Source organism: Coptis chinensis, chromosome 6 (assembly GCF_015680905.1).
Source record: "Coptis chinensis isolate HL-2020 chromosome 6, ASM1568090v1, whole genome shotgun sequence".
NCBI classification, from domain to species: Eukaryota; Viridiplantae; Streptophyta; class Magnoliopsida; order Ranunculales; family Ranunculaceae; genus Coptis; species Coptis chinensis.
Genome location: NC_141461.1, coordinates 15,562,549 through 15,575,216, shown reverse-complemented (window position 1 = coordinate 15,575,216; position 12,668 = coordinate 15,562,549). Strand labels below are relative to the sequence as shown.

General features: G+C 38.2%; 2 protein-coding genes and 1 long non-coding RNA gene across 4 annotated transcripts; 1 reads left to right on the top strand and 2 right to left on the bottom strand.

Annotated features, from left to right (window-relative positions):
- Window positions 1-443: 443 nt before the first annotated feature.
- On the bottom strand, window positions 444-1,432 carry LOC147491713 (uncharacterized). Its single transcript, XM_086566475.1, has 4 exons — window positions 1,275-1,432; window positions 1,134-1,187; window positions 998-1,049; window positions 444-925 (listed from the first exon to the last, which is right to left on the bottom strand). Exons 1-4 carry the CDS (start codon window positions 1,340-1,342, stop codon window positions 692-694), a joined length of 408 nt encoding a protein of 135 aa, XP_086422601.1. The 5' UTR covers window positions 1,343-1,432; the 3' UTR covers window positions 444-691.
- Window positions 1,433-1,995: 563 nt separating this feature from the next.
- On the top strand, window positions 1,996-4,348 carry LOC147491712 (putative methylesterase 14, chloroplastic). 2 transcript variants are annotated; one of them, XM_086566474.1, is made up of 4 exons: window positions 1,996-2,397; window positions 2,498-2,641; window positions 3,354-3,408; window positions 3,741-4,348. In XM_086566474.1, exons 1-4 carry the CDS (start codon window positions 2,143-2,145, stop codon window positions 3,857-3,859), a joined length of 573 nt encoding a protein of 190 aa, XP_086422600.1. In that variant the 5' UTR covers window positions 1,996-2,142; the 3' UTR covers window positions 3,860-4,348. The 2 variants fall into 2 exon arrangements, with proteins under 2 accessions (XP_086422600.1, XP_086422599.1); XM_086566473.1 differs by lacking the exon at window positions 3,354-3,408 and having other exon boundaries at window positions 1,998-2,397.
- Window positions 3,806-5,223, bottom strand: LOC147491711 (uncharacterized). Its single transcript, XR_015198990.1, has 3 exons — window positions 4,888-5,223; window positions 4,753-4,806; window positions 3,806-4,651 (listed from the first exon to the last, which is right to left on the bottom strand). It is a non-coding gene; the product is annotated as an uncharacterized LOC147491711 (long non-coding RNA).
- Between the last annotated feature and the right edge of the window lie 7,445 nt (window positions 5,224-12,668).

The window sequence follows — 12,668 nt, the reverse complement described above, 5'->3', positions numbered from 1 at the left end:
CTTAAATACCGGCTTCATCTCCTCCCTTTAAGGAGAAGATTAGTCTTCCATGAAGAATAGCCTTCCTGAAGTTGTTATGGCCATTACTCTAATTAAGCAATATCTAATACACATTTAGCAAGAGTTAATCAAGATGTTAGCTATAATTAGAACAAGATTTAAAGTTGTTCATTATGAGAAATGAAAGTTCTAGGGGTATCTGCAACTTAAAACCTAAATTAGAAATGCCTTTTTCTTGTTCTTTCACTTCTTTGTAAGTTAAACTGATGTTATTGCACAATGATACTCTAGTATTCATCAATAGGACATACTACTTAGATTTGGAACACTTGTAGCAGTCTACAAAGAAATTTTATCGTCTGATCATTTTGGCATTTCTTAATATCTGCTTCAATTTTATGGAAATCACACTGCAATTTGTAGTTGTAATCTAGTGAAGGATATATCGTCTGTAAACCATGTAAATGTACTAGTTGATTCAGTTCTGGAAGAAGCCAGACACGCATTCTCTCAGACAATCAGAAGCTGAAAGCAGACAGTAGAAGGGATGTCACAGTTGGAAACTGATAATTCATCTCCTAATAGCTCGTCATACAAGTCAATTATACACTACGAATCAAGTACATAACTAAAAAAGAGTTCAAAATTGCTCTGTGAATTACACCAAGTTCAAATACATAATCCATGTTTTTCAATGATAACTTGAGCCACTTTGTGAATCATTTTTCTCCACATGGACATGCTCAAAGCAACTACTAGAGAGTAGTGTAGATTTCCCTTTAGAATTGAAAAGGTTGAAATTCTGCTTCTGTAATGATGACAGTAAGTCCTGAAACCGATAGTTTAAACTTGCTTGTAATGCCTGGGGTGAAAAATCATCTGGCCTTACAAACACTTTGACGGCGGATGTAGCTGCAAGATTAATCTAAAAGCAGGATGAGGAAAGTTAATAATAAAGACCTCCGTGGCAAATAACGAAATGTGAATTGATTCTTACTGATTGAGTAGTGGCTTTAACGAATGCGTTTGCAAGTGGCAAAATACAAAACCTATGGGGAAAAAAAAAAAAAAAAAAATTGGAGGAACGAAAATTGAACTTATTGAGATAAACCCAAAAAAAAGAGGAGCATTACATTCCTCTAGCACCAGATAAAGCTTCTTCAGAAGGGTCTTTCCATTCATCAATCCTACATCAATATCAATCTTATCATTAAGTAGGAAAACAAAAGTAACAATTAACAATGTAATAGACAATAATAGAGAGAGTTACTTACACCCAACCGTAGCGACGATCGAAAACAAGGCGTTTAGATATTTTTTTATCAACACCGTTTTGCTCCATGCTTTTGCTCCTACTACTTCTACTTCATCGCCTTTCTTCTTCTTCTTTTGGGTACCCGTCAGTCAATTGGGCCTGTGAGAAGGACTAATAAAGCAAATGGAGTTGGGCCTTTAAAAAAAGACCACCCTTAGGCCTCAGTACATGCGAGTATGCACAGTGCATTCTGAAATTTTGAGATGAACTTGTTAGTTCTAGAAGAAGTCTTCCTGATTCTGTTACTACTAACAACAATGGGGTTAAACAGGTTTGTGCATCATCTATTTCAACTTGCTAACTTAATCTGTACAAGGTATGAAGATCCTAGTATGAAGGTCTTGTTAAGTAGGAGATTAAACTACATTTTGTCTGTTAGTGTTTCGCATTTCACACTTCAGGTTTCTAAAACAATTACAGTACCTGCCACAGAGTCAATGTTGTTACCTTGCTGCATATATGACTAAGATTATAAACTAGGAAATGGGGAGAAACCTCTTTATATTGAGGAGATTTCTGGCATACCATATATTGCCTACATAGGAAGAGTTGTAATTTGATTTGTAGTTTCAATAGTAAAACTGGCGAAAGTATAATGTTTATTCCCTCAAGTTAACAGATTCTCTCCTTGATGTATAACCAATTAATGTTTACATACTTAGAGCCTACGTAGTACGCACACTGCCTGTGTTATTTTTAGAGCTCCTTCCAAAATGGTTTCGAATGCAATCAACTAAAAATTTCGTTGTTAACAATATTCCTCGACTATTTTTGACTTGCTTGTTCTTCATAATTTTCCCGTCTTCGGATGATGAAGGAATAAGTTTATGTACCTCTTGCAGGATCCAGAATTTCTTGAGAACTTGCAGACAAAGAAATTTGTTCTTGTTCATGGAGAAGGGTTTGGAGCATGGTGTTGGTATAAGACTGTTGCTCTGCTGGAGGAAGCAGGTCTGATTCCCACTGCCATAGATCTCTTGGGATCCGGGATCGATCGAACGGATACAGACAGTATATCAACCTTGGCTGATTACACTAAGTCCCTGATTGATTATTTACAGAACTTACCTGAAGAAGAAAAGGTGTGAGTGTGCTAGTGATGGTGTGATCCAGATTATTCTTTCATATATTTTGTCTGTAATCCTTTTGGACAGTATTGTGATATCTGCAGTTCTTCCTCAGGTTATTTTGGTTGGTCACAGTTGTGGAGGTGCAAGCATCTCATATGCTTTGGAGTGTTGCCCAAAAAAGATTTCAAAAGCAGTTTTTGTCTGTGCTACAATGGTTTCGGATGGGCAGAAGCCGTTTGATGTGTTTGCTGAAGAGGTATGTTACCTTTAATTTCTCATGTGATCATAATTAAAACCAAAATATGGTCGTGAAGATGATACACACATCATTCTCTTAGCTTGCGTTTCACCAACTGGCGACTCCTACTTGTGCTTTAAGTTAGTAACTTAGTACAGTCAAATGTCAATCATTATCTTTAAACTAAGAAATAAAATTTACAAACCACCTACTGCCTTTTGATCGTTCAAGTAGGACAGGCCTGTGGGACTCATACAATGATACAAGTAACTGGGTGGCCCAGCCTAACGATGTATCGGCTAGTATGTCTGTATGTGTAGTATCTATTGTCTTCCAGAACTTTCAGTCAACTTGGATGACGCACACTGGTAATAACATATTGCTCTAGGAGTTAAATATAATTCCAAGCCATAACAAGTTTACCTGCAGATGAGATCAAGGGATTGAAATACCTAAACTCGTCATATTGTTAGGGGTCGGATCATACACATAAAACCAAACTCCTTAGTGCTTACTGCATGGAGAGTTGAAATTAGAAACAGCTCACTCATAAGAAGGTATTGGATCAGAAGGCAGCCTCAAGTTTTAAATATCATACGATATTTAATACTTCTAAAAAATTTGCAGCTGGGATTCTACTTTAAATTTTATCTTCTAGTGGGATTAAATTTACTTTGACGCACATCCTCCTTGACTTGTCTGTTAGTAACACACTAATTGATTGGTGCAGATAGGATCTGCTGAGATGTTTGTGCAGGAATCCCAATTGGTAGTATATGGCAATGGTAAAGACTTGGATGATTGAGGATCTTGTTTCTCTGCACTGTTGTTGAATAAGTTGTTAGATATAACACCTCTTTGTGTTGTTTTAGTTGTCCTAGTGTATCGTTGTAATTCTTTGGTTATTGATTTCCATGCTTGAGTAAATTTTATTAAATATTACATACGAAATTTATCAGAAGCATAAATGATTCTAGTTAGTATTAGTACCTAGTGGAATAATGGGATGTTGGCTTGGATAAGCTAACTCTAGATCTTATACTTCTCTTGTTCTATACTAGTGAATATACATATGATCTTGTATAATGAATTTAACTGAAGATCCACTACATTTCAGGATGTTGCACTGGCCACAGTTTCCATGAGACCCATCCCTTTGGGACCAATCATGGAGAAGCTTTCACTCACGCCAGCAAATTATGGCACAAGCAGGCGGTTCTTTGTTCAGACTCTTGATGATCACGCTCTTTCTCCAGATGTCCAAGAAAAGCTTGTCAGAGATAACCCACCTGCGGGTGTCTTCAAGATTAAAGGCAGTGACCATTGCCCTTTCTTCTCAAAGCCACAGTCGCTGCTCAAAACTCTTCTCGAAATCGCACAGATCCCATAATTGAAATTAGTTACACTACAGCATTTGTCATCCAAAGATGATGACGTGGGTACATGGCTCTAAGAGCTGTAGGCCATCATTGTACAGTAGAACATGGTGCAACATTTTACCTCCATTCTTATCAAATGTGGGGATGGAGATATTAGTTCTAGGTACGGAGAAATAACTTGGGATCAGAAAGCCAGAGTGAACTACAGGGGAGAATGGAGGGGGTATTAGTTGGTTACGAGTATGGGTTATTTATTTCAGAAATTTATTTATTTGAACTTAGCCGCTGGGCGCATGCATGTATTACTATCACCAAGAGAAAGTGAAAGGGTTTACCTTGGAGATTCTACAGGTGTTAATTTGAAGAATGCCAATGAAGCAACTCTAAAGTCTAAAGCACTTTCGCAGCGAACCACTGAACTCATGAGATTAATTGGCTTTTGGTGTCTTTTTAATTGCTGAGAATTTCATCCTAGAGTTCTTTATGATTTTCAATTTTGACTGCGGCGAGAGAAACAGGATCACAAGAATAGAATGAAAGAGGAAAGACAGAATTGCAAGAAGCATACCAAGGAATGTTCCATGTACAGTAGCTGTTAAGAACGAGTGCATCATGTTTGAAGTTTTGAACTCAATTGCCTAGCCAGAAACTGATTGCTCAAAACAAGTAATTGTAGTTAGTAGTAGTTTGATTCCCATTCTAAACTGGAAATGACTGCCACAGAACATAAAAAAATGAGAGGAACATTACATTCCTCTAGCACCAGATAAAGCTTCTTCAGAAGGGACTTTCCATTCATCAATCCTACATCAATATCAATCTTATTATTAAGTACGAAAACAAAAGTAATAATTAACAATGAGTAGAATAGAGAGGGTTACTTACACCCAACCATAGCGACGATCGAAAACAAGGCGTTTAGATGATTTTCCTCTTTTTTTCTCAACACCGTTTTGCTCCATGCTTTGCTCCTACTATTTCTACTTCATCGCCTTTCTTCTTCTTTTGGGTACCCGTCAGTCAATTGGCCTGTGATAATTACCAGTGGTTCTGAGAAATACTAATAAAGCAAATCAAACACCATTACTATTTAGTAGTTGAGAATGTTCCTAGTGACCCATGTCAGTCTTTTTTGTTCTCTGAGACTGACATTCCGAAAAGTACTAATAAAGCAAATCAAAGACCATTAATACTTAGTAGTTGAGAATGCTCCTAGTGACCCACGTCAGTCTCTTTTTTTTCTGAGACTGACACATCAGATTTTACAATAATTTGACATAAAAAAAAGAATTCTACTCCCTTTTTTACTGATTTTAATTGTTCGTACCCCAAAATAGATAAAACAACAAAACCCCTCGTTCCATACTCTCTTTTAATCTTTATCGTATTCTTCAATGGACTCCCTAGACACTCCTCACCTTCTCTTCAAGTTCTAAATTTTACAATTTTAACCTCCACTCATTATCTTCTCCTCTTTTTTTCTTTCCACACCTCAAAATAAAAAAAAAAAAATGCCCCAGTGCCGAAACTCCACCTTCCCCCCAACCCACACCATCTCCCCAATCCGATACCGATATGTTACAATACTAGTGTCACCAGTGTGAAAAATATTGAATAAGTTGACCATGCGTATTTCCTTACCCTGGCAATGTATAAAGTGAGACCAAGCTTCCACTTATGATTTCATCGTCAACCATATTTGTTAGCTGAATAGCAAAATTGTGTGATTCTTCAAAATGAAGCTGAAAATAGTTCAAGAAGAATTACTAAGTGTCCTTTGCACGCTTGGATAAAAGGGTCGGGGGAACAAATCCCAAATAGGAATACACAAAAGGTTGAAAGGATGAGGTTTCATCCCGTAGACCCATTACTTATTCTTCATAATAATTTCATTGAGTACATATAACAATCAATGGATACTTTTACCAAAGAAAGCTAAACTGCTTATAGATACATGGGCAATTGGTGGAAGGGACACCATGTAAGTGACACAACTTTGAAACTTTTTTACCTGGAAGATTCATTGAGTGGTAAAGAGTATATCCGGATATGGGTAATGAAAGATTATGGGATAGAGTCATCTTGGTCTAGGGAATATTTTATCAGACATATACCACTGCATTCTGTTCCCAGAGATCATTATCAGCCAATTCATATGTTCAAGAGCGGAGAAATGTTGCTTTTATGTTGTAACAGATATCTAGGTTATTACAATTTCAAAACGAAATTGTTTAGGTCTATTGATATTGGCATTGTTTCGCGACTATTACCTCATCTGGGGAGCCTCATATCGCCAACGACAAATGGTTATCTATGATACATGTAATTGTACTTCAGTGCGACATTTATTGGTATGTTATTTTTAGGGGTATTTAGCTTTTGGGCCACATTATAAATGGGTAATATGCAGTTGGTCACCAATTGTTCGTTTATTAGCTATTGGGCCAAAATTAACGGTTGATCAATGCGTTGACTTTATGCTGACCGTGGATCAAATCGTTAGTCTGAAAAACTGATTTTTTGTAATGCCTAAAACACCCCTCGCACGTGTCTATGATGTGAAATTTGAAATCAAACAAAAAAACGGTAAAATTAAGATGGGGTTGATCCAATGGCCCCAATCAATATAGCCGTTAGAACTTAGAAGCTGTCTTCTTCCACTCCCTATATATTTCGACCATGGGAGCCTACCTACCTTCAAACATACACTTCAAAAAATACACTTAAAATCCTTTCAAACATATACTTAAAAAAATGGGTGGAAGTGAAATGGTGGTTCTCTCTCCTCCAAAGGTAAGTTTCTCACCTTGTGACCTGTTCGACCTTTCTCTTTAATGGCAGTTCAGTTGGACCAAACGCAAAATAAACAATTTTAATTAGGACTAATCCCTAATGTGGTAGATTATTGTTGGCACTAATCCCTAATATGTGTTTTTTCAGTCTCGCCAATTTTGCAAGGAAGAAGGGCATTATGCCTCAACATGTACTTACATAGGTGTTCACCGCCCTAAAGCTTGGTGTTGTGGGTTTTATCGTGTGATTTTACTGATAATGAGGTCGGTACCCTAGAAACCAAGTTGCTTAAGTGCTCATTCGAGGCTTGCAAGATTGTGCAAGAGATCTACTCCAACAAAGAGGTGCTTCCAAGTTGCCAATTATGCAAAGAAGAATTTCCTCTCTGCAAAGAGTCCCACTTGTGCCCACAATGTCATTTACCTACTAGTACTTGTGAGGGAGTGAGTGAGGGGGAGTGAGTGTGTACTCGATTCAACATGAATAAACATGCTTTTCTAACAAAAATAAAGCTAGTTAAACTGTATTGATAATGTTCATTTGAACTTCCATAATTTAGTCCGCATAGGTGAACTTCCATAATTTAGTCCGCAAAAAGTGAACTTCCATAACTTTCATAATTGATCATTCTGCAAAAGTGAACTTCCATAAAGTATACAAAATAACAAAAATATGTGATGCCCATAAACGACCACGAAAGCAACATTGCCAACTTCAACAGAGTATCTCAAACAAATAGAGTGTTTCAACTAACCAACATGTTGGCTGCACTACTAAGGTTGGGATTGAGTAAGAGACTCACTTAACACAATGCAAGGTGTAGATTGTCACGGTGTCGAGGGGGTGGTTGTGAATCTTCACCCAACCACCATGAAGCCTCTACCACCACCTCCTGCTGTAGCACTTCTTGTTCCATATCTCCTAACATTTGCGACCCGACTCTACCAGCTAGTTCTTCCACCTCTCCTTGCCCGGGGACTTGCAGATTCTCGACGGGGCTCGGCCGGGGTTCAAACCCGGGGGACATCAATCATCGGCTGCAAATTCACATGTTGGCCTGCATCTCTCCTACCACCACTCTACCAATTCTTCCACCTCTCCTTGCTTGGGGGGACTTGCAGATTCTCAGCCGGGGCTCAGATTCGGGGACATCAATCATTGGTGCAAATTCACATGTTGGCTGCACCTCTCCTACCACCAGCTCTACCCGACTCTATCGGCTCTTCTACCTCTCCTTGCTCTAGGGACATCATTTTGCGGTTCTCGAACTTCGACCGGGGACATCAATCACTAGTCGCACATTCACATTATTATCCCCACCTCTTCTTCTACCACCACCTCTTCTTCTACCACCTCTAGTTCTTGTAGGGGGCTATCATGACCACCTTCTCCCACCACCTCTTACGCCCGTTCACTTTCATTGTTCTCCGCGATTCCCAACTTCGGGTTCAATGCCTTTCTTCATTGGCTTCATCCGCTTTTCTTGATTTCTTTGATGGTTGATCTTTCCCTAGTGGACATGTCCTCTTATTGTGCCCTGGTTCAAGACATTTCTTACACTTTCTCTTACTTGTTGCCTTCTCTTCATCATCACCTCTTATCCTCTGTTTTTAGGTCTACCGGATGTCTCTCGAGTGGTGGAGGTTGTACAACATCTTACTCGGTTTAACTTTGTCATATAACAATACATAAGAATCCCATGGAGAATTGGAAATATGATTGATAAGACAAATCCAAAAGTACCTTGCCCCAATCCTCTTCATTGTCAAATGGAAATATATAACCACCATAAGTTGCTCTGAATGCATTCACATGATAAAATGGACTGCAATACATTAACATTTGAATATCTTACTAAATAGCAACTAAATAGCATTTGAATGGTCTTACTAAATAGCAACTAAAAATATACCTTGCCCAACTTTCTTTTTTGGCCTGAATGGTCGATCCACGGTATAGCATGCACACATGGAATCCCATCATTTGCCAAACTATACAAGCACACTCTTGTTTAACCAAATCCACAACAAATTTTTTTCACTTTTTATGTTGATGGCACGATTATGCGGTTTGTGAGACTCCACGAAACCTTATACCTAGTGTGCTTCTTCTCAAGTCTTTCAATCACATCTCTAACGGTGGGTATCAACTCATTATCTGCCATCTCACATGCAAGCTCTCTTCTCTGATGCAACAAGCCCATAACAGCCAAGCTGTATTTGTCCACAAATTGAAGTAAGGGTCTGTCCCTAATTTTTAGGATCCAACTGTTAAATGACTCACTGAAATTATTTGTTATAGCATCACATTTTGATGTCAAATCAAAGTGTGATCTAGCCCAACAGTTTAAGGATTCTCTTTCTAACCACTTCTTTGCATCTGGCTCCTCCTCCTCCAACTGATCCATAAATGTTACATGCTTTCGGTGTACTTTGTATGCCTTTCTTTGCACCCAACTTAGACTTTGCAAGTAATCACCCTTGAATTGACTTGAAATTCTTATACATATGTCTAAAACAAAATCATGAACAATAAAGGAAACAACCTATTCTTATACATGCAATTTGTAATAGGATAACAACTATAATATGAATGTAAGTTTGGTTGTACCTGTGATTTGCAAAAGGAAAGTTGAAATCAACAAAGATCTATAAGCCCTTTTCTCGCCTATCCTCGATATGAATGTAAGTTTCTCGGGTGTTTGTTCAAATGAGGTTTCAAATTCTTCAAGAAATCATTCCATGTACACTTATCTTCACCTCTGCATATATATATACCAAGAGGAAACAGCCCCATTCATAGCATCTAATCCAATGGCACTCAATACACAACCCCATACTTACCTTTTCGAAAAGCATCCATCTAGACCAATTCTTTGGTCTACATCCCCTGAACAAATCCATCAAGTGATGCCTTATAGGCCAGGAAAAACCAATAAACTCACCATCTTGATCCCTATACCACTTTGCCAATGATCCTTCATTCCTCTTAAGTATTTGTGTTTTCAGTTCTGCTATCTTGTGGTAACTAGCTTCATAGTTACCATTGATCCTCTCAAGTACTCTAACTTTAGCCTTCCAAGCGGATAATAAGAAATGCCAACCCCAAACTGATCCAACACTTCCAAAATTAGGTCTTTGGGTTTCATCTGTGGATGAGATCTTAGAAACCCTTCCAACTTATCGCCTACCCATCCACATGTTGCTTGTGCATTCTTATTTTTTCCATCGACCTCACAACCGTGAGTCTCCACATAGTTCCTCAACTTGAAAGTGTGTTTGTCACTCATCACAGTGCAATACACCCTCCATCCACATTCTGGGTCCTTACACTTCAAGTGGATTACGGTCTTGTTATTTCTAACTTGAACATAACTAAACTTCCGATATATTGCAAGGTTCTTCATAAACTCTCTACACTCTTTAAATGTTCTCCATTCCATTTTAGGCAAAGCAGATTGCAATCTCACTTACGTGGTTCCATTTCCTTCTATTCTCTCCCTGTTTCTTCATCTCGCATACAAATTCTTTGGTAACTTCACAAAAGCATTGATGTCATCATCCTCATCATTATTATCCCCATCCAAATCAGGTTGCTCATCCACCAAATCAGGTTCTTCACCTTCACTGTCCCTGTCTATAGGGTTAGGCACAAAATCAACATCTTCCTCATCAGAAGAAGCTTCACTAACATAAGCAGTACTTAGCTTAATACTAGGACCATACTCATCTCCCACTTGTATAAACATATCAACCTCATCATCCTCACTGACTCCACCCTCACAATCTTCCACTTCATTATCAACCAAGTCCTCAAATGCCACACCACTATCAATCACAGCTGTCCAGTCCTTTAGAACATCTTCTGCAGTGAGTTGAGGTTCCACCCTACCTTCAGCTTCAAAATAGAGTTTTTTGGCTTTCATTGGTGCTGTAGGTGTAGGATGAAGTCTTGGTGACTTTCTTAGCTGAGTAATGGTCTGATTTGGAGCTTTTGGTGTTGTTGGAGTTGTGGAAGGAACATGGTTAAGCCTAGGTGATTTTCTGACTTCAGACACAACCACCCTTTGTTTTTTTGTTTTTGGTGTTGTTGGGACTGTTGGGTTAAGGTTAAGCCTAGGTGATTTTCTCACTTCATGGTTGATTTGGTTTGTTGCTTTTGGTGTTGATAGGATTTTGGGTTGTTTGTTGGATGTTGGGGGCTTCAAGGGCTTCAAGGGCTTATTGACACTGGGCTGGGCTTGACTTGGTTGTAGGCTATCTTCAAAACTTGATGGGGTTACAAACAAATGATACCTCTTATCCTTTTTCAGGTTTAATCAAATCCCACATTTTCAACATATCCTTATCATTATTGAAGTAAGTCAGATGTCCCCTAGCAATGAATTTGACACATGACACTGGTTTGTCATCCCCAAAGTGCTTATGTATCTCCTTGAGCAAATCAAGATAACACATCTCTTCACCATTTACCTCATAGTCACACCTCTCCACACCTCTATACATAGAGTAATTAACCTTCCTGTGCAAAAGGCATCCAAAAACCATCATAGTGCAACACAAACACCCTATCACCTCTCAGAGTTCCCATAACAGATACAACCACACTATTGGAACATAAAATGAAAATAAACTATATAAATCAACAATGGAATAAACTTCATAACATTTATAAACTTCATAACATTTATAATCCATAATAAACTACATTACAATCCATAATAAAACATAGGGCTAAAACACAAACATAAAGACCCTAAACATAACAAGCAAAAAGCATGACAGACCATTAAAGACCCTAAACATAACAAGCAAAAGCATGGCGGCCATTATACCAAACATAACACCATCACATTGAAACAAGAATAACATTACTTCCTCTTATTCTTCCTCTTATTCTTCGGTCGCGGTCTGCGTAGCTTTATACTCCACGGGGACACATCAAACCCCCCCTGACCACTCTAGGGTTGTGCTTGACTTCCCCCCAAAGTTTGTGCTTGACTTGAACTTCCCTCACCCTTAACCTTAGCACGAGCCTCATCCTCACCCTCGGCCTTCGGCGACATTTGGATTACTTATTGCATCAAGCCAATCCAAATACTCCAAGTCATGCTTTCGGATAGATCCCCGATCATCATCGAATCAAATGGAGGTAGTCCTACAAAGAACAACCACAATGCGCTTCTTTCTTGTCCCTATATTCAAATATGTGATCATGGACTTCTTCATGAGTTACATCATCACCATGCTCATCAACATAAGCTCTAGCAGCCCTAACCTCATCCTCGCCCAATTGTTATACCCAAATCTACAAACAGACATTAAATGGTCGGATACTCCTCACCTCTCCTTTGTTTTGGACCCTTGCCCTTGCCCTTTATACCCTTGCCCTTACTTTTTCCCATTTGATAGGTCTGTTAGACAACAATCAACAAGTGAACATTGTGTTACATTTTTTAAACATTGCCCAAAAGGTGCTACATTTTTTAAAAAGTAAAATAATGTGGCAACAAACTACTATATACCTCTAATTTATCAATATAAAATATATTAAAAAAATATAACTATAGTATTCCAGATTACTTAAAAAGCCCTAATTTTTTGTATTAAAATTAGGGTTTGGGACCATTATCTTGTATTTAAGAATTAGGGCTTGGGACCACAACATAATAAACAATTAGGGTTTAGGTCAATTTTTAATTGATAATTAGGGTTTGGTCCAAAAAAACCCCGTGCTTCTTTAAACAAACAAACATTCAAACCATGCAAAATAGTATAAACAATTGAACAAACGTAACTAAACTGAAAAAGGTTTAGTTTTTAGGGGTTTTTACTTACAAACTAACTTCCTCAAGCTTGAATGCACAGATAAGA